At 35.5% G+C, this 22,364-nt stretch overlaps 2 protein-coding genes across 5 annotated transcripts; both read left to right on the top strand.

Annotated features, from left to right (window-relative positions):
- Positions 1–797: 797 nt before the first annotated feature.
- LOC137709887 (DNA-directed RNA polymerase II subunit 4-like) lies at positions 798–2,551 on the top strand. The gene is made up of 6 exons (XM_068448867.2): positions 798–906; positions 1,373–1,481; positions 1,639–1,716; positions 1,951–1,984; positions 2,061–2,129; positions 2,372–2,551. Exons 1-6 carry the CDS (start codon positions 858–860, stop codon positions 2,447–2,449), a joined length of 417 nt encoding a protein of 138 aa, XP_068304968.2. The 5' UTR covers positions 798–857; the 3' UTR covers positions 2,450–2,551.
- A 12,001-nt stretch (positions 2,552–14,552) lies between these two features.
- LOC137711478 (uncharacterized) lies at positions 14,553–19,507 on the top strand. 4 transcript variants are annotated; one of them, XM_068450725.2, is made up of 5 exons: positions 14,566–16,149; positions 16,372–16,448; positions 17,262–17,307; positions 17,725–17,887; positions 19,152–19,507. In XM_068450725.2, exons 1-5 carry the CDS (start codon positions 15,186–15,188, stop codon positions 19,168–19,170), a joined length of 1,269 nt encoding a protein of 422 aa, XP_068306826.2. In that variant the 5' UTR covers positions 14,566–15,185; the 3' UTR covers positions 19,171–19,507. The 4 variants fall into 4 exon arrangements, with proteins under 4 accessions (XP_088551408.1, XP_088551409.1, XP_088551410.1 ...); XM_088695282.1 differs by lacking the exon at positions 17,725–17,887 and having other exon boundaries at positions 14,553–16,149; positions 19,152–19,440; XM_088695283.1 differs by lacking the exon at positions 19,152–19,507 and having other exon boundaries at positions 14,553–16,149; positions 17,708–17,866.
- Positions 19,508–22,364: the final 2,857 nt, after the last annotated feature.

The following is a 22,364-nucleotide window of genomic DNA, read 5'->3' as shown; positions in this document are numbered from 1 at the left end:
CAAGCAAGTAATATACCATAAAAATTCACCCAAGAAACTTCGAGAAACAATGGAACATCCATGGAACAAGTTGATAGAAGGTGGATGACATGAATAGAATCTGTCTCTAACCAAATGTGATGTCTTTTCTTATCCCATGTAATCTGAACTGCCTCGATCATAGGTACAAGAATCTCATATTAACATATCACGTTTTGTTTTTATAGTTTATTCACACTTTGAAGATTATGAAAACTGAAAAGAAAAAAAAAATAAGAACACGTGGTTTAGTAATTTTGGCGTATACCTTTATGTCATTAAATAAGAATCCCATTAACTCTTTTCGATTAAACAATATTTTAAATTACTTTAATATTTGTGTAACTGATGGATAAAGTACTCTTCTTCAACTCATTGTATTCCGTGTTGAAACCTTTCTTCTATTCCCTTAATTTAGCTTTGAGTAAGAATATCGCTTGTAATAAAAGTAAAAAACTATTTAATCTAAAGGACGGGTACACAAACTTGTATGTAAAAGATACGTTATCCTAACCAACTGACCTAACATACATATACAGAATTCGATTATTAACCTAAAACAAAAACTTGGGTTGTGAAGTTGTGTCGTAGCTAAAGGGTTAGTGTTTTGGGTTGGCCCAAAATCTAATATTTGACCTAAAGTTGGCCTTATAAATTTCAGCCATTAAATCCCGAAATCGAATTATTTTTTAAGTCGGCCCAAAACCTGAGGTCCGTACACTTGAGAGCTTTAGATAATAGCTGAAGGCCAGAAATACAGAATCCAATTCCTCAATAGGGATTTATTTACGTTCAAGAAAGCATATCTAGTTGGGGTCACATTGATAGCTCTCTCAAAAATGCTAAGAGCAGAAGATGAAGACGCTTCAGAACTCAAACTTGGAGACGGTAACTGATTAATTATTATCAACTTCTTTCAAAGTTCTTAATTTGATGCGATTGCGATTTTCAGTTATGATCTAGGCATAAACTTTTGTGTATGAAAACTCAAAGGGGCACAAAACCGATGGCACTGTAAATGTGATATTGTACAACAATTTGCGTTCATAATTCGAAGATATAATAATTTAAGATGTGAGACGAAATATATATATATATATATATTTTTTTTTTTGGATTTGTGCACTTTAATTGAATTTGTGTAAAGATAAACATTACTCCATGAAATCATTATCGTTGTTTGAAGAAAGCATGCTAGGGCATAACTTTTTGTATCTTCAAGCACTCAATTTCTCTAACTTACCACCAGAATTAATTGTAAACCTAGTTTGATTCAATCAGAGGGTAATATCCCGTCGTGATTTGTTTTGCGTTGGGAATTATTGATTAGTAACGTTGAGGTTGGGGTTGTCAGATTTTTTGAAGGCAAAGTGTCTAATGAATAGTGAGGTTGCCATTCTTCTTGAGCACAGATGTGATCAGATGAAGCATATGTCCGGCGAATCAATGCACCAACTTCCCCAGTAAGATTTAATTCTAGTACTCTTGACATCAAAATCTTGTACAAAATTATGGATTATCAGTTAACATATAGTTGGCTGGTTGATAGAAAAGGTGCTTATTAACTTTTTCTTGTCCAGGCTTATTAACTTACTGATCACATGTTATTTTCATGGCCAGAGTGTTGGAGAAATCACTGCAGTATGTTAAGCGCTTTAGTCGCTTCACGAATCAGGGCTCTGTGAAGCAAGTTCGAGAGTATCCTTCGTTGTTGATATAATTCAGATATCGTCACACTGATGAATTAGTTTATGTATGGTCTGGTGAAATCTTTAGGATTCATGTTGGTTCAATACAAGCATGCAATGCCAATATAATGAAGAAACTTACTATTGATATAGGTTATCCAATTGCACTTCATAATCTAATTATAGGATTCTTCTTTTCACTATACATCATTTATACATGTTTAATCCTTAAGTAAATATTCAGAGTTCTCAGTAGATACCAGTTGGCTGAATTCGAGGTAATGTACAAAGAATCAAAAGAACAAATTACGCTTCGTTTTAGATAGTAGCCCTCATATATTTTCTACTCTGCAGCTTGCTGTGATTGGAAATCTTTGTCCTGAAACTGTGGAGGAAGCCAAGGCAGTTGTGCCTTCTCTCAAGGTAATGTTGTAAATCTCATATTTCATGTCTACACATCTCAGGTTACAACAAGGGAAATATTTATATCTCAGCATCGCACCACTTCATGCCTGTATGATAGTCTTTAGGTTTTTAATTAGTTTTCAGTATTTGGCGTAATATGGCAACTTTGTATATCTTTACTTTTCTTATTATGTTAATTTGGTGTATGTATGTCTGCAAAAACTAAATTGTGATGAATCTCCTGCCTGATCAAACTGCAGACGAAAGGACGTGGGCACGACGATGAAGCCATTGACAGACTGTTGAATGACCTAATGATGATTAAAAAGTTTGAGTGAATATTATGTTTCACTGTTTTGGTGATTTGATTTTCTCATCTCTTGGTGAATACTATACTTATTTCTACTTCAACTTCAAATCGATCCACAATATGTAGTTAATTTCTCTCTTCAAAATGCACATTGAAACTTGGATAATTAACCTAGGCTACCAGTCCACAACTTTTTGTTAGTTAGGCGAGCGTTCGAGATACAAGACACATTAATTAGGGTTTAAGCACCTGACCTAATCAAATGGACCTGTCTATCCCTTCGGTCTTGGCCCATGTCTTAGGCAGGCTTAGCATCTGGTCCATTCTTATTTGTCCATTAGAATTTGGTCCGACTTTGGCCTATACGAGAAGTTTTGGCATACTAACACATGCCAGACCTTCTCTACCTATATGCGTCTGTATGCCATAACTTCTTAACGTATACACTTCAGGCTCGATCTTGTTAAAGGTTGATCTTATCGATGCTTCTTCTTCTTCTTTTTATTGTTTTTTATTCGAGGCATCAATTAAGAAATTCATGCACTGAGTGCATGTTAAAATTGTCTAATGGCTTAACATACACTCATGGAATCTAGAACTCCTATTCTTCTTAGAATTTAGTTTTCTTTTATCAGTTCCTGTCTCTTGATATTAATTAATAATACAAGAAAGAAACTTTTTGTAATTATATTGCAGAAGAATTCAACATGCATATCTTATATCTTGTCCAACCATATATACTTATATTCTTTACTATATGCATGAATTAAATTTAGCAGCAATAATCAAGTTGAGCATATAACCCAACTCTACACTATTTATGACTTTTAAGTCATGCCTTATCAGAGTGTACAACAAAGACTTAGATCCCCTCTCCGGATCTTCCCTTCTTAATTCTGATCGTTCACGCAAATTGTTAGGCCACGAATAATTTTCAATTTCTTCTTTTTCACCCTACACGCAACATGATCTTTGTGAACGGCTAAGATTAGAGTTTTGTAAAGAATCTGGAGAGAGAGAACTGAAGAGAATCTGGACCCCAAGGAAGCAACCTTCATAAATTAACAACACGATGCAATTCAATATGGGTGTGAATGTGAATATGTGATGGGTCTAAGTAGTAATTATGTGCGTAGGTGTATCGGTCCCGCCCTGTACGGCCTGTGGAAGGAAAAGGGAGGACTTGGTGGTTCCATCCACTCTCCCGATTGTTACTCCTCAATTCAAACCTGACCTGACAGACTGACACCTCTTAACAATATTATATATGCCTATTGTTGTATAATAACGAAAATTTTAGTTTACTCTGTCCAAGAACAATTAGAAGTAGTACTAGAGAAGATAATTATTAACAATAATTTAATTATTTTTCTTTTGTAAGGGAAATTCTACTGTACTTTCTAAAGAAATGGGTATAGATTTCCAATGTTACATAACTATGGTGAGGTTAAAAAATGTTATCATTTATGAAAAGTGTTATTTGCACATTCATTTTTGCTTCACGCACTTTTGTTAACTTTTATCCATTCATTTTCTTCAATTCATTCTATTAGATGGCCGGAAATTGAAAAGAGCCTGCGAGAAGTAAAAATAAGTGTGTAGATAGTACTACCCTTATTTATAACATTATTAACGTTGGTTGTTACATCTTGGTATAGTATGTGTAGGATATTATTTGTGCATGCCATGAAAAATTACCCGTTATCGTTATTCATATTTGAGCTCCTTACTTTCATGTATTCAGTCTGAATTGCAAGAAAAGGAAACATCAAGTCATAATTATGTCAAAGTTTACGGTCTAAAGCAACGCAATAGTAACAAAGTATAATTCATGACATCGTGAATACTGTAACAAGTTTGATTTTTACGTTGTGGATCTTATAATACATTGCACTGTCAAAGTAGAATGCTATGCATGACCAGATTAAGGGGTAGTTTGGTTATTAAGTGGTGGGCTAACTATAGTGTAACATTATTATGTGAGTTACAAGAATACAAGGAGTTAATTTCACGGTGTAAGCTGGAGAAACTGAGGGAAATTGCAGGAATGAAGGAGGAGGAGAAGCAGGCAAGAAAGAGAGAAAGCCGGGTCCCCAGTGCGTCTGTATGTGTATATGTAACTTGTTATAAAGCCATGCAGAGGAACGTCTACATCTCTTCTCGGTATTCCATGCGATGTGAAGGCTCAGTGACATCCAGTTTATGCTGCTATCAAACTCTCTCTGTCTCTCTCTCTAGTTTGTTTCTCTCTCTTCTTGATTTATGACCACCAACCCAATAGGGCGGTGGTTGATTTCAATATTTGCCTGGGGGACTGTGTATGAATAATAAGAAGCAGGAGAAAGAAAGAGAAACAAGAAAAAGTCAAAAGAACTCAAATCCCAAACAAATTCAAGGGGGGTGGGAGGGGGCAGAGGGAAAACCCTAATTTTCATAATTTCACCATAAAAACGACAGACATAATTCATTGGAGTCCAAGCTAAAGCTATACGTAACGAGTAGCCCTTCTTTTTTGTTGTCAAAAAGGCGTTGGAATTGCTGAATAAAGTGTGTGTCTGTGTGTGGTTTCTCTCTCCTCTCCATCAATCATAAAGCCATCGAGTGCAAAATCATTTCTCATGCATCTTTTCTTTCCTGTACCCACTTACTCAATTCAACTACTGTTTCCCTTGAAACTGACGTCCTACGTACTATTTCCCCTCTACTTCCGAAAATTATAAATTTTAGTCCCCAGTCCATGTAAATAAATAAACTAATTGGCCACTACCTGCACTGGCTCCAGTATCCACCCCACCCACTTGACTCGAGTCGGTATAGACTCGCCCTTGTAGCACAAAATTGAATTAATATAAAAAAATATATGATCCTGACTGTGGTTAGATTTGATATGTATAATAAAAAAAATTCATTTAATACACAAAAAATACATGAATGTGAATCTTTTAACGTTTTAATCTCAACTTTTGATATAAAATTATAAGTGAGTGACCGGACATTTTTATCACTAAGTGGCCAAAGAGAACATTTATCTACATTGTTATATAGTAAAGAAAAGAAAGAAAGTAAAAAGATAGTTTACTAGGTTTTTGAGTGGAGAGCTGCAATCACAATAACTTTAACAGTACTGCATAATTGAACAAGTTTGTGTAAAAGTATTCCTAGTAGAAATAAATATCTGATCGACCTCAATGGACATTTACATGTTAAAGATTTAAAATATCGCGTGATAAAGAGAAACAAATTAATGAAGCCTAAAATTAAAGTGTTGAAACTAAATATTCGATGTGGAGTAGTTGTAGATTGTATTTTCTGTGTATGTCATGAGTTTTCAGCGAAAACGTGAACTTGCATAAACCAAGATCAATTTGAACACATAAAACAAACTCAAACAGCACAGAATTTCTGCGCTTCAATCAAATCCTGCCTACATTAATGGATGAGAGAGAAAAGTGAGGTAGAGAAAGCTTAGCATATACACAATTTTTTTTTTAAATAATTGATGATGCCTTCGTTTGTCAGAGAAGATTGTCTTAGATAGAATTATTCATGTGTCAAGGCATTTTACTGGAAGAAGTGGATGCTTATTTTTTAAGTTGAAAGTTACTCATGAAGAAAGTTGTCCCTTTTATTTCTACCATTTTGTACGATTAGTAGGGATATTTTTTTTTTTCTACATGAGTAAGCTTTACCTTTGACAAAATATAGAAGTTGCCATTCATTTATTCATTCAAAATGTATGTCACTATAGTGAATAATTATATCCAAGACAATCCTCTGCAACAAACACGCTGATATACAAAGTTACGGACAATATACATATATGCTTCAATTTGAACATACATATGATCGACCTTGATATAGATGAGGGACTTGCAAAATGTTTTGATACAATACATTTGAGAGGACTTCTACATAAGTCTTTAAAATGCGTCATTTTGAAGGCCATTTGTCTAGCGTATTTGTTAGTAGGTTTAGTATTCCATGGTAGGGTTTTTTTTTTTTTTTTTGCCCAAAAGAAAAAGTCTAAAATTCCTTAGGACTTTGAACGTCTCTCGTCGGAACATACCCTCGATTAAAATTGAAATTACATGTCCGGCCGGCCTGTTGTTTTGCTGAAAGGGTCCATGTCTAGCTATCTGATTATCATCAGATGGTGGACCCGTTGCCTAAGAAAGGGTGGCTGTGGGTGCTTCTAAGAAAGGTAAGATTGTAAAAAGCAGGGCAATATTCAGTGAGGTCTCAGTACGTAATTTCCAACGCCAGCTTTCCTCCTGCTGCTGCCATTGTCATGAGCAATGACTTGAAGATGAAGTACCTTGCTACCAGTCGTAAGCCACAAGGACCTGAAGATGAATCAGTACTGCTTGAGAGACCTGATGGGGATTCGGTGCGCGTGAGTTGGTATAGTTTTCCAAGTTTATATTAAAGATCTACATATTGAAAATAATCTGTAAGTATGATTTTCATTAAAGTGTTTAATTACATGATTTTCAATGCATATGGAATGGCGATCTATTGCCAGTCGATCAATTATGTAAAATGTCCCACCAGACTTCTTTCAGTACTTAGATATCCTCGACCGGCCATCCTTTTAGCTAGAGATGCCCTTTTCTGTATATTAATTAAGAACTAGACAGTGACACTCTTTATATATGATTTTCTCTTTATTTCCTCAAGAGCAAAATAAAGGGGTAGAAAATAATAGGGGATAATTGAAGATTAATTACTAATTTTGAAGAACAACTGATCATTTAATTAAGGGAACTTTAACGAAAAGTTTTCGGTATTGTTCACTTTAACGAAAAATTATATTTTTACACTAAAATGTCAATTTTGGTACTATTCATTTTACCTTTCATTTTGTCATTATCGTTAAAACTCAAAGTTTTCAAATCATTTTTATTCGTTTTTCTTTAATCGGTAGGATTGGGTTTTGAGTAACCATCCTGATCTAGTGCTGACCAAATATACAAGGTTCATTGTCTGTATATTGGTTTCGGGAAAGTGAACGCGTATTAACTCAGTAGGTAGAAATAGAAGCTAGCTAATCATTCCATTTGCAAAATATGGATGTCGATAGTTAACTAGGGAGATCAAATCTCCTTGATTTATGTTGTGTTAAAGGATGTTTAATTAGTCAATTTTTGTTATTATATGAAAAAGCAGAGTCCTCTACAACCGTACTTGTTTTTCTTTACCTAAAATTGTGTGATGCATTGAGGAAAAAGTTTATAAGTTTTAACATTATATGTGACCATTTGGGTAACAAATCCATGAATTTACCATCTTATTATAATTGTATTATAAAAAAAAACCCATAAATTTACATCTGCATTGACAATTGTAAAGCAACTAAAAGGTGATATGAAAGCAGATGTATGCCCTTTATTGCAATGGCGAAATCAATCTTGTCTATGAATTATTAGGTGGTTCGATTCTCACCGATTCTTTTCATCTGAACAACTAACTATTTAATTCATTTCGTTCTATTAAAAAAGTATTAAATATCTATTCCATCGAAAAAAGTGAAAGAGTACAAGCTCATCATGTTAATCTAGTATTAGATCCACTGCTTGCCGACATGGTTACGACGTACATGTTTGTTTTTAAAGATATGTACTGTTTACTTGATAGGATGTAACAACCGAAAGATTAAAACTAGGTAGCTACTTAGATCTCGTTTGGCAGCTCGAACAATATTGATTATTTCAGTTGAATATGATAAATAATCGTTGGATAGTATTGATTAAATTAGTTGGACGTTTGATGCAATGTCGGACTAATAACCGTATTATTTATCTTGTGTTTGATAATGAGCTGGATAATAGAACTTGAAACTTTAATTGATGATTAATGAAAACGCTGCTAAACATCACAAATTACAAAATCAACAAAATTAAAACTGTTAATTTGGTTTTTATTTTTTTATTTTTTATTTTATCAAAACCCAAATTTCAATCCAACCCAACGAAACTCAATTGTGAGAGAATTGTTGAGGGAGTACACCAAGTCAATGAGAGCAGCAAACATGGAGCGCAATTCCAGAAGTTCAGCTCCACCCCCAGGTCCCCCACTCTATTACAGTTCTCCAAATGTTGCAGAGGGAATTAGATTGGACAAATAGATAGGAATAAAGAAGTAAATTTTAATATCATTCAACGAAATTGTTCATAATTTTCGTCATCCAGCCAAAACCAAAATTGGGGAAAACAAAAATGTAACATCCCACATTGCCCAGGGAAGTGATCCTTAAATGTATATTCCCATCTCTACCAAGCACGAGGCCTTTTGGGAGCTCACTGGCTTCGGGTTCTATCGGAACTCCGAAGTTAAGCGAGAAGGGGGCTAGAGCAATCCCATGATGGGTGACCCGCTGGGAAGTTGCTCGTGAGTTCCCAAAAACAAAACCGTGAGGGAATGGTAAGCCCAAAACGGACAATATCGTGCTACGGTGGTGGAGTGGGCCCGGGAAGTGATCCGTCCCCGGCCGGGATGTGACAAAAAGGGGTTGGGTTTGAGCGGAGCAAATAGAGAAGAAGAAAAAGTTTGCAGGTGGGGTTGGGTGGCAAAATTGGGAAAAACGAAAAGGGCTGGGTTTGGGCGGAACAGATAGAGAAGAAGAAGAAATTTGCAGGTGGGATTGGATAGCAAAATTGGGGAAAACGAAAGCTCTTGGGTTTGGGCGAAACAAAGAGAGAAGAAGAGAAGAAATTTGCATGTGGGGTTGGATAGAGAAATTGGGGAAAGAGAAGAGGGGTTGGTTTTGGCCGGAGCAGGGAGGGGATGAGGAGGAGGAAGAGGAGGAGGAGAAGACACGGGCACAATGTTAGAGGGGAAGGAGAGGGCGGAGGAAGCGAAACTACCCGACTAATAATACAAAGGATTTTGGGAGGATAATTTAGCAGGTGTACACCGTATAAATGTGTGGGGCCAATTCAATTAATCCGGGTACTGTTTAGTACAAAATTGCACCAAACACCTAACTTCGTACTATTTATCCTATTAGGTGTGTTATATAGGCTGCCAAACGAGATCTTAAATGCTTAGCAAAAGACTTGGCGATCAGAACCTCACTTGTGATGTTCGTATACCAACGTACAATTTATGTAAGCATGAATAATTTGACTCTACCCTCTTACTGCATGGGCAGACGGTAATGAATTATATATACCCGAACAATAAGAGGATTAAGAATTATAGTAGTAGCAACTGTCAAATATTCTATTTTGTTGAAATATCCCATATCGGGTAGAGATAGAGAAAAAAAAAAAAAAGAGCTTAAATATCCTAACTTCATTTTAACTAATATCGAAGTCTATTGTGATAAAACTCCAAACATGTCGAATTGTGCATGTGGTAATTAACAAGTTGAGGACAACATCAGTATTGTTGGCCGAATTGTGCAACTGGTAATTAATAGGTTGGGGACAACATCGGTGTTGTTGGTTGTGCATGTGGTAATTAACAAATTGGAAACAATATCGATTTCATACTTCGGGTTATTTCAATTTCCATACAAAAGGGTTTTAACCCGTTAGTTTTCTCCGGAGCGATTAAAATTTCTTATTGTTGAGTTAAAAATTTTGTTGGTTGTAAACGGAAGAAGAAAATCTGTCGTACAATTAGAGAAATAACTCGGTGAGACAATAAATTGTCTCGAATGGAAGGATTCAACATTATTACATGTCAATGGAATAATGCCAAATACTATTGCTTAATGTTATGATTAGAAACGATGGATGAGAATACTCATTTGGAATAAGAAAGGAAAACCATACTTGTAAGCACAAAGTAGGGGATAAGTATGTGGTTTAAGAATGCCCATGAGTACTGAGTGGCTGAGCAACAAAGCATATTATTATTCCACCCATAAGACTAACTCCAACCTTTGGAGTAAGTCTTAAAATTTACCATGTATTCCCCCCCCCCTCCCCTTCCCAAATTTCCTTCCAACCCTTAGGCCAATTTGGGATTTTGGGTTAGAAGTTAAAATTGGGTCAAATATCGACCAGAAAAAAAGGCTGAGTTAGTGGAGGAGCCCACTTGTGCGAGTAGAAAAGAGGGAGTTGGATGACAAGCGCCCAAAACCACTCGCGCCACATGAAGGACGCGCTCTAGCATTGCTCCAGCATTTATCATCGTTGCAAAGGGTAGCCCCACCCGCGTGGGTGTGTCCAGCAAATGTCGACAAAGAAAAGTGAGCCAATGACTCTTTTGGATGATCAACGACTGAAATTTAAACCGGCTGTTGGTTATCCAACGATCCACATTTAATTTAGTTAATGTTTTTGTTTTATATTTATAATTTTATTGAATCCAATGGCTGATACCTAATATGATCAAATCCAATGGTATAAAAAAGATCTAACAGCTCAAATTTGAATCCAACGGCTAAAATAATTAAAAGAAATTATTTAACCCAAAATTCATCCAAATTTAATGATTTTTCAATATTTATTGGAATCTAAATATTTTTAGGTTAAAATGTTCATAAAATTAAATTAGGATAGTTTACATAATTTTTTTTTAAATTACTTAAAAAAAATTAACCTAAATTTATTCTTTAATGACCTCGGGCTAAAAAATTTAGGTTATAAGAGTTGGAGCAAAAAAATTGTTTTTGGGTTAAAACCTAAATTTTCTGAGCTTAAAATTTTAGGTTTTACTCCAAGGATTGGAGATGGTCTAAGGTGTTATATATACTTGGAGAAATGCGAAGATTCTTAAAAGTGAGACTTTTTTATAGACTTTCTGTCACCTCATTTTTTTGCATAATATTTTATAATATTAGCACAAAAATTGACATTAAACTGCGAAATGGCAAAAAATCCATAAAAATCCCACATTAAAAAGTCTTCCTTACCATTTCTCAATATCTTAATTTGCATCGGAAACAAAGGATGCATGGCTCAAAATTTTAAATCTACTTATGCATTATGGAAATAAGTAAATTTAACTAAACAAATTTGAAGCATTAAATGCATTAAATCTTTCACCTTTTCAATATAATACACTTGCCTCAGCTGAACTAGTTTAATTACTAATTAATTAATTAGTTAAATTAATTAAGACATAGGGGAATATATAGGGCCTTGTAACTCGTTAGTCAAGCCGTCGAGGACATGTTTAAATCTACATCTGGTGAATGCATTAAAGAGATGAGCAGTAGAAAAAAGAAAAGGGTAATGCTAGGAAAATCAAAATTTTTAAATCAAAATGTAAACTAAATTATGTGTCTCCAATAAAAAATAAGCACGTTAATCGACACTTAATTAATAATCCAATCATCTACAACCACATTATTTAGTTTTCAAATTTGGCTTAAAAAATTTGATCTTCCTAGCATTACCCAAAAGAAAAATGAATTAGTAGGGAGAATTGATTTGATTACTTTTTTTTTTTTTTAATGTTTAATAAGTTGATTTGGCCTAGCTAGGTTTTTGGAATTGATTAAGATTTGTACGAGTCAATGAGGGGAGGTTGTGGTGAAGGCTTGAAGGTCATGTGGGGATGACATATCACACGCAAAATGCTAGACACTAGACAGAGTTGTTGGAGGATTAGAAGGGAATATTTTGGAGGATGAAAAGGAATATAAGAAATCTAATATGTGGAATTAGGGTTTACGATAACAACCATATGAAAGCAAACAAACAACACTTTAGAGGGTCCGCGAAATAAAAATTTTACGGTCAAAGGGTCCACCTAGTTAATCAATATTTCTTGACTATTACAACGCCCACCCTGTTCCATCATTCATTTGCCAATATACGCTATGAGATCAAGATTATCGAGATTTTCTCTAAATTCAGAATATTATACTGATGTTATAATTTCGTTCTTATTATAAAATATGTATTTGCTTTTTTATTATTATAGTATATGTTTAAATTTAAAATATATCAACTTTATCATCTATTAATTACTGTAACATATAAATAAATAAATAAATTACGTGACAAGTGATGCAGATACTTGCATAAAAAAAACTTCTCCCATAGTACAACAATGACCCCTGTATAGCATTATTGGAACTTCAATTCTTGTGATATCTCATTGACACGTGTCACATGATGGCCTAACAAAAATCACAACACGTTTTAAAGTGATAAATGAAATGAAAGGGAATTATTGAGAAAGGGTCAGATCGTGGATAAATGTACACATGATGATAGGATATATACCATACACCACAGAATTTGTGCATGTTCCGTTACTTTCTGCAGCTCTCTTTGGGCTTGTTTTATGCTGTTTTGCAGCTTTCTTTTGGTTGGATGCAATTCTTCTTCCACGAAAGGAGAAACAATCGAAAGAGCTTCTGTCTTTTTATATAACCTTAAAACGATGGATTTTGTGTAATGATCTCAATTTGGGGCCTAATCATCATTTAGCTTTCTACATATGTTGTAGTAACGAACCTACCAACTGAATGATTTTGGAACTCTAATTAAGATAAGAAGCGTGTAAACACATCGTATTTGACATCTTCACTTCAAAGGTCTAGACATGGAAAAATATTTGTTTGCACAAATACATATGTAGTTCTTTTGTTTTATATGCACAAGCTGTTAGATCCCACATCGCCCAAGAGAGAGGATCATCTATGCATTATATGTACATGTCCACCTCCATATAGCACGAGGTCTTTTGGGAGCTCACTGGCTTCAGAGTTCATTGGAACTCCGAAGTTAAGCAAGTTCGCGTGAGAGCAATCCCAGGATGGGTGACCCACTGGGAAGTTCTCGTGTGAGTTCCCAGAAACAAAACCGTGAGGGTGTGGTCGGGGCTCAAAGCGGACAATATCGTGCTATGGCGGAGTGGAGCCCGGGGCGGGATGTGACAATTTGGTATCAGAGTCAATCCTTGGCTGGAAGTGTGTCGACGAGGATGTTGGGCTCCTAAAGGGGGTGGATTGTTAGATCCCACATTGCCCAGGGGAGAGGATCCTCTATGCCTTATATGTACATGCCCACCTCCATATAGCACGAGGCCTTTTGGGAGCTCACTGGCTTCGGAGTTCATTGGAACTCCGAAGTTAAGCGAGTTTGCAAGAGAGTAATCCCAGGATGGGTGGCCCACTGGAAAGTTCTCATGTGAGTTCCCAGAAACAAAACCATGAGGGCGTGGTCGGGGCCCAAAGCCGACAATATCCTGGAACAGTGGAGTCGAGCCCGGGATGTGGTAGAGCCCGGGGTGCGATGTAACACAAGCGATATATATATTTTTTATTTTTTACAAAATGATATTCAAATTAAACTACTTAAATGTAAAACGATAAGGAGTGGTGGAGCCCAGGGCGGGATGTGACACAAACGATATATATATATATATATATATATATATTTTTTTTTTACAAAATGATATTCAAATTAAACTACTTAAATGTAAAACGATAAGGATTTGAACGTGGATCTAAGGGTGTGGATGTGAGGATGAAGAGATGTCTTACATTGGAAATTTACCAAACTTTTTATGCGTCTATAAAAAAATGGTCGTATTGCAAATTAGTTTACTGGTAAAACCTCAACTCCTTTCGACAAGTACACTGCTCCTTACTAGCTAGTCTAAACAATAACGAGGTCAGAGGAAAGAGAATTTACACACAAAACTGATCACGATAGGGTTTAGGATAAGATATTGAGAGCCAAAGACATTTGCCATTGCACCAGAAAAAGGTAGAAGGAAATTAAGATAACTAACTATAAGGTGAAAGGAAACTAATTGAGATATTTATACTAAAACTGATCACTTAGATGGCATTAAGAAAAACAAAGCATATAGATGTGTAGTACACGTACACTGTGTGTCAATTTATGAATGTCGAGAGAGATGCGAGAGTTAAGGGACTACAGGAACTAGGAAGGGAGGGTTTATAGAGAAGAGGGTGGGGGAAAAGGAATTCTAGATTGTTTGTCGCTCACTCTCTCTCTCTCTCTCTCTCTCTCTCTCTCTCTCTCTTACACCCTGTCCTCTAAACTTTTATCCCGTCGTCTCCGGGGAAGATAAAAATACCAAAGAATTATAGAAACAAATTTTAAAAAAATGTGCAAAAAACTTTGCTGCATTTTTGCGTGCTGAGTTTATATATTGACTAAAGCAGAGTGAGAGGGACAGGCTTTGTTGGAGCGTCATTTTCCTATATATACTCTCGAGGCATTAGAAACTCAGACCCACATCTTCTTTCTCCTTCCCAATATCCCTTCCCCATTCTCCTTCTTATTTTTTTTACTACTACCAATTATTACATATTTAGCAAAATACCAAACCTCTCTCTCTCTCTCTCTCTCTCTCCTGATGAGGATGTCTGTTTCTTGAGCAAGAGAAAAGTCTTGCTTTTTTTTTCATTCAGCCTTTCTTACTTTCTTTACAGCACACTCGCAATTTCTTTCTTTCTCTCTCCCTTTTCCAATTTTCTTTTGAAAGGCTTTACTTTCTTAATTTGTCTTCCATACTCCTCCTAGGCTGAAAAATCACCAGTACTATTTCTCTACTAAATTATATTTTATATATATATATATATATATATATATTCTCTCTATATATGTGAAGTGATTTTATTTTTGGAGCAAGAAGATGGATGAAATTAGAGAAAAACCCACATCTCACAATCACATCTGTATATTACTATGAGTGTGTGATTTAGTTTCTGAAATCTGTCAGGAGAGGAGTAGTGTGCTTTTTTTGCACTTTGTTTTAAGAACCCAAAACTGCTGGGTTTGTAGCCATAGATAGAATCTGGGAATATATATAAAACGGTTTCAAAAATGCTTCGCGAAAAAGGGCTTTCATCAGAAGCAGCTGCAGGCGGTAGAAGCTGCTTAGCTTTGAATCCGATTCCTGATCTTTCACTCCACATAAGCCCTCCAAACACAAACACAAACAGTGCTCCCTCCTCCATTTGCACCGACCGAGCGACGCCCGATCACGACTCCACCAGCTGCTTCGACATATGGCGAAGAGACACCGACGAGGACTACACCAACGGCGCTGCCCTAGCCAACAAATCCCACAGCGACAGCTGTATTAGGGCCAGCTACACCAGTTCTTCACCAGTAGCTGCTGCCGCCGACACTGAGCTTTCCCTCGCGAACCCCTCGGCCTTAGAGGCCGAAAGCGCCTGGAAGAAGAACTATTTCGGCGGTGGAGACGGTTACAATGACAAAGCGAAGAATAGCGGTAATAGTGTAACTAGTAGTAATGGGATTTCGATGCTTGAGAGACTCAAACCCATCAAAGGGATTCCCGTTTACAGTACTAGTAGTACTAATTGCTCCTTTCCTCCTTCGTTTTCCCCTAATCCTGTGTACCAAACGGCGCCTTATCTGTCTAATTCCTTCAGACCGGCGGCACCTGCTCGGAATTGTAGTGGCAGGGGAATGGGAATGGGATTGGGAGGGTTTAACGGGATAACGATGGACAGTCTAAGCCTAGGAGTAGGAGGAGTGCAACAACAACAGCAGCAGCATCAACGACAACACCATTTTCCGTCGTATAATTTGAATCCTTATTATCCTCAGCAGCTGCAGCAGCATCACCGTGTTGGAGGAGGGGGAAATTACAACGCCGACTTGTCGTCGAATGGTTTCACCATGAGATCGAAATTTACGCCGCCGAAGCTCATAGGTCAAAATATTAATAAGAGGAACATGAGGGCTCCGAGGATGAGATGGACTACTTCTCTTCATGCTCGTTTTGTTCATGCTGTCGAGCTCCTTGGTGGTCATGAAAGTAAGTCCCTCTCTCTCACACACCTTCAGGGGCGGACGCACATTAGGGAAAGTGTGGGCAGCTGCCCGTCCAGCCGCCGGAAAAATCTCGCCACTTCTCACCCTAGCTTGTTTCAAATTAATAATTTTTTTTCCTTCTTTAATTAGTTTGAATTGAATAGACTTTTAGTTTTTTCATAATTTTTTTCGGGAATTCTTTGGTAATTTTTGTCTATATATATAGGGGCTACTCCGAAGTCAGTGTTGGAGCTCATGGACGTCAAGGATCTCACACTTGCTCATGTTAAGAGCCATTTGCAGGTACAGCTAGCTTCATCTCATCACCTGATTTTTTGTTGTGATTTTTATTTCTTCAATTAAATTGGAGAGTTTCAAAGCCTGGACCAACGCTACTCTTAAGTTCTTAACCATCACTCTACCCACCTCACCCCTAGGCTAAACCAGTGACCTCTTTTGTTATATTTTTATTGAAAGAAATTAAAAAAAGTTAGCACTCTGAAATGTTTGATATATCTACCACATTCGGATTTCGGATTCAAACCCTATATATTTTTTCTCAATCTCTCTCTCTCTCTCTCTCTCTCTCCCTCCCTCTTATTTTTTCTGTCGACTTTCACTACGCACGATTTTTTCTGTGGGTTGTGTCTTGTGTGTGTGTGTTTGTTTGTGTGTTGGGGAAAGACTAGAGACTGAAGACTTTGGCCATCCAAGTGGCACGACAGCCAAGGGACGACGCTGCAGATGCAGCTACTGATACTGTGATGAATTACTGATCCATGAATAAATGGATGAATGAATAGTTGAGTCTGTTTCTGTTCTTGTGATAACTGATATACACAGGACAAGTTCTACTTTTAGAGATAAAGAAAGAAAGTAGCCAAGCCATCATTTCTCAATAATACAAAGCATTTACTGACCTTACCAAACATCAACCTCGTGGTTATTAAACAAACCAAAAAAAATCCCACAAAGTGAATCATGTAGCATCTCCTTTGGTTTTGTTTTGTTTATTTTATTTTATTTTATTTTGCTTTTTTGACTGAGTGAGATTTTACATATTAATCAGTTATTTATCTCATTCTCTTATTAAATATCTTCTTTTTGGATTTGTAGATGTATAGAACTGTTAAGAACACTGACAAACCTCTAGCTTCCTCAGGTAATTCATATTTTTCTTCACTGGTACTTCCCTAATTATTATTGCTAATTATTCCCATGAATATTTCGCGACAACGTACGTACCCTTTTGAAGTTTGAAATTCTTACAACCATTCCTCAGCACTAGCTACCTACAACCCCACATATATAATACTATTGTATTCATACACATAATTCAGACTAAGCATGCATGAAACAAAAGTGTATCTTTTTTTGTTTACTGTTCTTTAGATTTTTGGCATGTTATAACTTGTAATGTATATGACCAAAAATGAAAGAAAGATTAAACTTGATTTTATTACCTATATAATGTAAAAAGAGAAAACAACATCGACAAGTTATGTCGTCTACGGCCATTTTTTGTTCTCGTGTCATGAACATTGATATGAACATCTGGTTAGCTTGATATATGTAACAGATGGATCTGGGGATGAAGATCTTTTGTCTATAACGAACCATCATCATAATTCAAATTCAAATGGTTTACTTAACCAAAGAGGAGCCTCAAATGCAACTTTAAACTTAGAGCACGATCATATGGAACACCGCCCTTTTAACAATCTGTGGGGCAACTCCTCCAGGTGACTAATATTTAACTCTCTCTTTATGAATCAATAACCCTTCATTAATATATTGATTTTGTGTTATTATCATTGGTTAAAGTTGTACTTTTCGAGTGATTGCTTTGTCTTTCTTCTCCTATAAATGCATGGGTATGGGTAGCTTTTGCTTGAGAAATCAGAATCCACGTCCTTCCTTTTCTGAAACTAAAATGTACTTCTTTTTACAGCCTTTGCTTTCCTTTTGTTTTCTTTTTATGTTTTCTTTCTAATAATCTATGCGGTGGCGTCGTTCATGCATCACCATTCTTTCTTGCAAATGTTTACCAAAACTAAAATCTCGAAACTTGAGAGCATGATAAGTTAAATACGTATGTCTGGAAGAATAAGATCAAAGAGAATGCAATATAATAGCTTATAGCTAATGGTACATTCCAACTTTTTGTATTTGATTTTCCAATTATAATTTAGGCTCTTTACTTAGAAAAATAAATATGAAAACATGCCTTTAATGCTTGAGAGATAGCCTCTCTTTCTTGATGATGAAATCACCTACTCACTCTCTCTGAGCTTCTGCCACATTAATCGTGATAGCCTTTAGCTACTCTTTACTTTTAATTTTTTTATACACGAAGACATGATAAAAAAAAATAAAATAATTGACAAAAAGTCACTTGGGTTAGCTCAGTGGTGACATGTTTAAGGTGATGAGTAAGAATATGCTAAATTTATCATTCGAAACAAAAATAAATTGTCAAATGGATTATCCAACTTGATCGTGAAAAGGTGATATAGATTAAGGTGTAGTACATTAATTTATACAGTTGTGATATGTAGTAAGATATCCAAGTAATTTCATATTATAAGAAAGTTCTTATGAATCTATATAACTAATCCAATGTTATGCTTGTTTACTGTACCATATCATGTCATAGATAACTGGGTACCAAAACCACAAATCATGAATGAGAATACAACATATTTATGATGATCACTATCTTTTAATCAATATTTTTCTTCTCTGATGTTCATTTCATGCATTATGATGAAGTAATCATCAAGGCCAGCAGATTAATCCTCTTTTGTTGTATACAATTCATGAGTGTTCACCTGAAAGTCTTGCGAGATGAAGTTTATTAATTCTTTAGTTTCCCCGCATGATACTTAAAGGAATTGATTTGATTTATAATATTTGGCCTTTCTATTCAGATTAATTATTACATAAATCTTACTTCTGCATGTACCTCACCGATTACTTGGTCTATTCTTTTTTCCAATGTTGCAGGTATGATCTTCACTTGTGATTTGCATCAAGTTCGAGTACGTATCGTAGAAGCTGATTAGGATTTTGGAACCAGCAGAAGATGTAAAGAATTGCTGGCACTTATATTTTAAGGAAATATATGCAAGCATGGTTGCAGTAGAGGAGCACTCGCTGCAAGCCAGTTCAAGGGATCTAAATGTGCTAAGAGCAGAAATGCTGACCAGAAATGCTTTCTCAACATAGAATTACTACTGGAAACCAATTACCTGCAATTAGCTAGGGTTTACTAATTACCAAGTCTTGCACGAAACATATCTTTTAAATTACGTGGATACAGAGAGATTTCTTTTGATTGAAAGGGCTATGGATTTTAGTAATCGAGCTATCATATATATGTCTCTACTTACATTAAAAACTAGTAATTAATTAGAGTTGATCATAAAATTAATTATGTCCTACAATCCTGTAGTCACACACATAATTAAGGATTCATTATCGAACTCGTGAGTATTCAAAAATAAGCCCACAATCTGGATCCATTACATTTATGGGTTAATTTCGGACGACGGATAAGGGAAATAAGGTTTGTAATTTTTATTCCAAAGATTTTTAGAATCGGATTGGATCACAGTTTTCAAATTAGAATTTTAATATGGGAATTCATATATTTTACAAGTTTTAAAATATTCTCAAACTTTTTCGTACATGCAATTTATTGTTAGTTCTTACTATTTGGTAAATGGTTATGTATAACGATTAACGAACCATTACTGTCTGAACAACATAATTTGAGCCATTCATTCTTTTTTTATCATAACCTAAAAATCATATCTGAAAATTCATTCAATTTAGAGACCATTTAGTCATTAATACTTGTTAAACCAATCAACGGTTTGGGTAACAAGTATCATCCTCATGATGAACCATCTATTTATTTTCCGCATATGAATAACTAAAAGATATCCAAATTAAATATATTTTTTGCATATATGATCTTTTGATGATGAAAAAGAGAATAAACAATCTCAATTATGATGTCAAACAGTAAGGGTTCCTTAATCGGGGGACACAAGCATTATCCAATTAATTTTGTAGTATAAATCAGAAAAGAAAAATAAGTCTGTAGCAACTGCTCCCAGTTTTTCCAAGGATTGAAAGTAAGGATGGGAATTTTATTGATATAAAACTTCACCATTTTAGGGTGATGGCTTTCTATACAAAAACAATGAAAAAAATGTGTCCAAAATGACCAAAACTAACAATAACTTATACAAAAGGTAATTACAGAATACATAAGTTTAATAAATAACTTCAAGCACCCTATCCTCCATTTGATCGTATTTGAATTTCAAAATAATAATAATAATAATAATAACTATTAAAAATCAGAAAAAAAAAAATTATCCAATAAATTCATAACATTTTGAAAAAATTCAAATCGGAAATTCGAAATTCTTCAAAAGACATAAATGCATTTCAATTTTCATTCGAATTTTTCAAAACTATTCGAATTTGGAAATTTTCGGGTTCGTATGAAAAACTTAACAGTGGAGTGGAAAACTTCATTCCACCTTGCACACCTATAGCTTTGAATATTACCCTTCCATCTGACTCTCTTCCACCCTATATTTCACCAAACTACATAAAAATCTAGAGTAAACTCCCCTTTATTACTAAGTTCATGGGGCAGATACGAAGTTAAGTACAAGTTAGGGATTTCGACAGTTTACTCCAAAAATCTTTCCCATTAGTAGGAGAATTGATATAACAAAAACACTTTCTTTTTTAGACCGTGAACCCTCTTTACTATTTAATTATCACATTTCATGTCAAGAGTTTAGGCAAGTTCATAATGAACTTTAAGTTGCAGGGAATAATAAGCCAATTTTTTCAATCAAAGAGTTTTATAGAATCAAATGATGAAAACCTCAACAATCCAAGCTTATTGGAGTTCAGCTTGGCAATACCGGATTGGCACGTAAATGAAGTTAAAATTGGCTGACTACTGCAGCTGCATTATGCTCTAAAAAAGAAAGAAGCAAAAAAGAAAAAAATCACAAATATATGTCTGTGTATGTATATATTTATATATATTTAGGAATTCCCATGCATGTCTATATAATTAGTGATGTTGATATGTGATGTTTTGCCATTGCGTAGAAGTCATGAATTGAATCAAAAGTTAAAAGTAGAAGGAAAAGAGATGGAATAAGTTTTAGTGGTGCATTATCTGCTGGCTTAATATTCCCTCTTTTGCTCCCTCTCTTTCTGCTGGCTAATCAAATTGCACTTTCCCAAAGAACCTTTTCCCTTAATCACTTTTAAATGGGATCATTTTTTGAGTGATTAGGTTGTGAAATCTTGACTTTGAAATCTCTCTTTGTCTGTCTGTCTGTCTTTATTTAGTACGTTCATTCGTTAGATTTGGAGCCTGATTTGCCTCCCAGAAAAGCAATTTGAAAGCAATTTTTTCTGTTGATTTATAAATATTTTAAGAGATGGGGGGAATACTGATTGAATACTTTAACAAGCAAACCTGCATGCATGTATATCTAATTATCTGGCATCATTCCTTTGTGGAGAAAAGTTAGAAATAAGTACATTATTCAATATTTAAGTAATAATTTAATTATCAACAACAGATCATATGATTTATAATATAATTCAAATACATATAAAGCACCGGATAGTACTAATTATACGGAGTACGGTGTTTGGTGTCCGTTTGTATTAAATAGCCATCAGATTAAATAATCCGACCCACCTATTTTATCCAGTGAATACCCACTTCCTTATACTCTCCAAAACCACGGGACAATTTAGTCGGGGCTCTCTCCCTCCCTCTGTTCTTCTTCTTCGTTTCCCCTCTCTCTCTTCGTCTTCCCAGCCGCTCTCTTTGCTTACAAAAACCAACCACACTCCCTCCATTTTTCCAATCAAAACTCCCCAAAATTCCAAGTAGCTTCCAAGAAACCAAAGAATCCCACAAATCCTAAAACCCAATTCCTCCGCCAGCCACCATGAACCACCACCAGCAGCAAGTTCCATCCAACCACCCAGAACAAGACTTTTCTCTCCCTGCATCTTCTTCTGGCTACCGCAGGATCTCCCTCCCTCTTCTCCGCCGCTGCATCTTTCTCCGCCGTTGCATCTCTCTACTTCCTCCACCACAGACTTTTCGGTTCTCTTCCTGCATCTTCTTCTGTCTACTGTAGGAGTTCCCTCCCTCTTCTC

The sequence above is a fragment of the Pyrus communis genome, chromosome 6 (genome assembly GCF_041283825.1).
Source record: "Pyrus communis isolate YQ-2024b chromosome 6, ASM4128382v1, whole genome shotgun sequence".
Taxonomy (NCBI): Eukaryota; Viridiplantae; Streptophyta; class Magnoliopsida; order Rosales; family Rosaceae; genus Pyrus; species Pyrus communis.
This window is presented reverse-complemented; position numbering and strand designations above follow the sequence as displayed.

What these genes read in the sequence shown, in the direction of transcription:
- LOC137709887 (XM_068448867.2), top strand. Translation starts at nt 858, where the DNA reads ATGCTAAGAGCAGAAGATGAAGACGCTTCAGAACTCAAACTTGGAGAC. An exon ending in AGAACTCAAACTTGGAGACG is followed by an intron (nt 907 to 1,372) that starts GTAACTGATTAA and finishes TGGGGTTGTCAG; the next exon opens with ATTTTTTGAAGGCAAAGTGT. An exon ending in TCTGTGAAGCAAGTTCGAGA is followed by an intron (nt 1,717 to 1,950) that starts GTATCCTTCGTT and finishes GTAAATATTCAG; the next exon opens with AGTTCTCAGTAGATACCAGT.
- LOC137711478 (XM_068450725.2), top strand. Translation starts at nt 15,186, where the DNA reads ATGCTTCGCGAAAAAGGGCTTTCATCAGAAGCAGCTGCAGGCGGTAGA. An exon ending in ATGTTAAGAGCCATTTGCAG is followed by an intron (nt 16,449 to 17,261) that starts GTACAGCTAGCT and finishes TTGGATTTGTAG; the next exon opens with ATGTATAGAACTGTTAAGAA. An exon ending in CAAACCTCTAGCTTCCTCAG is followed by an intron (nt 17,308 to 17,724) that starts GTAATTCATATT and finishes TATATGTAACAG; the next exon opens with ATGGATCTGGGGATGAAGAT.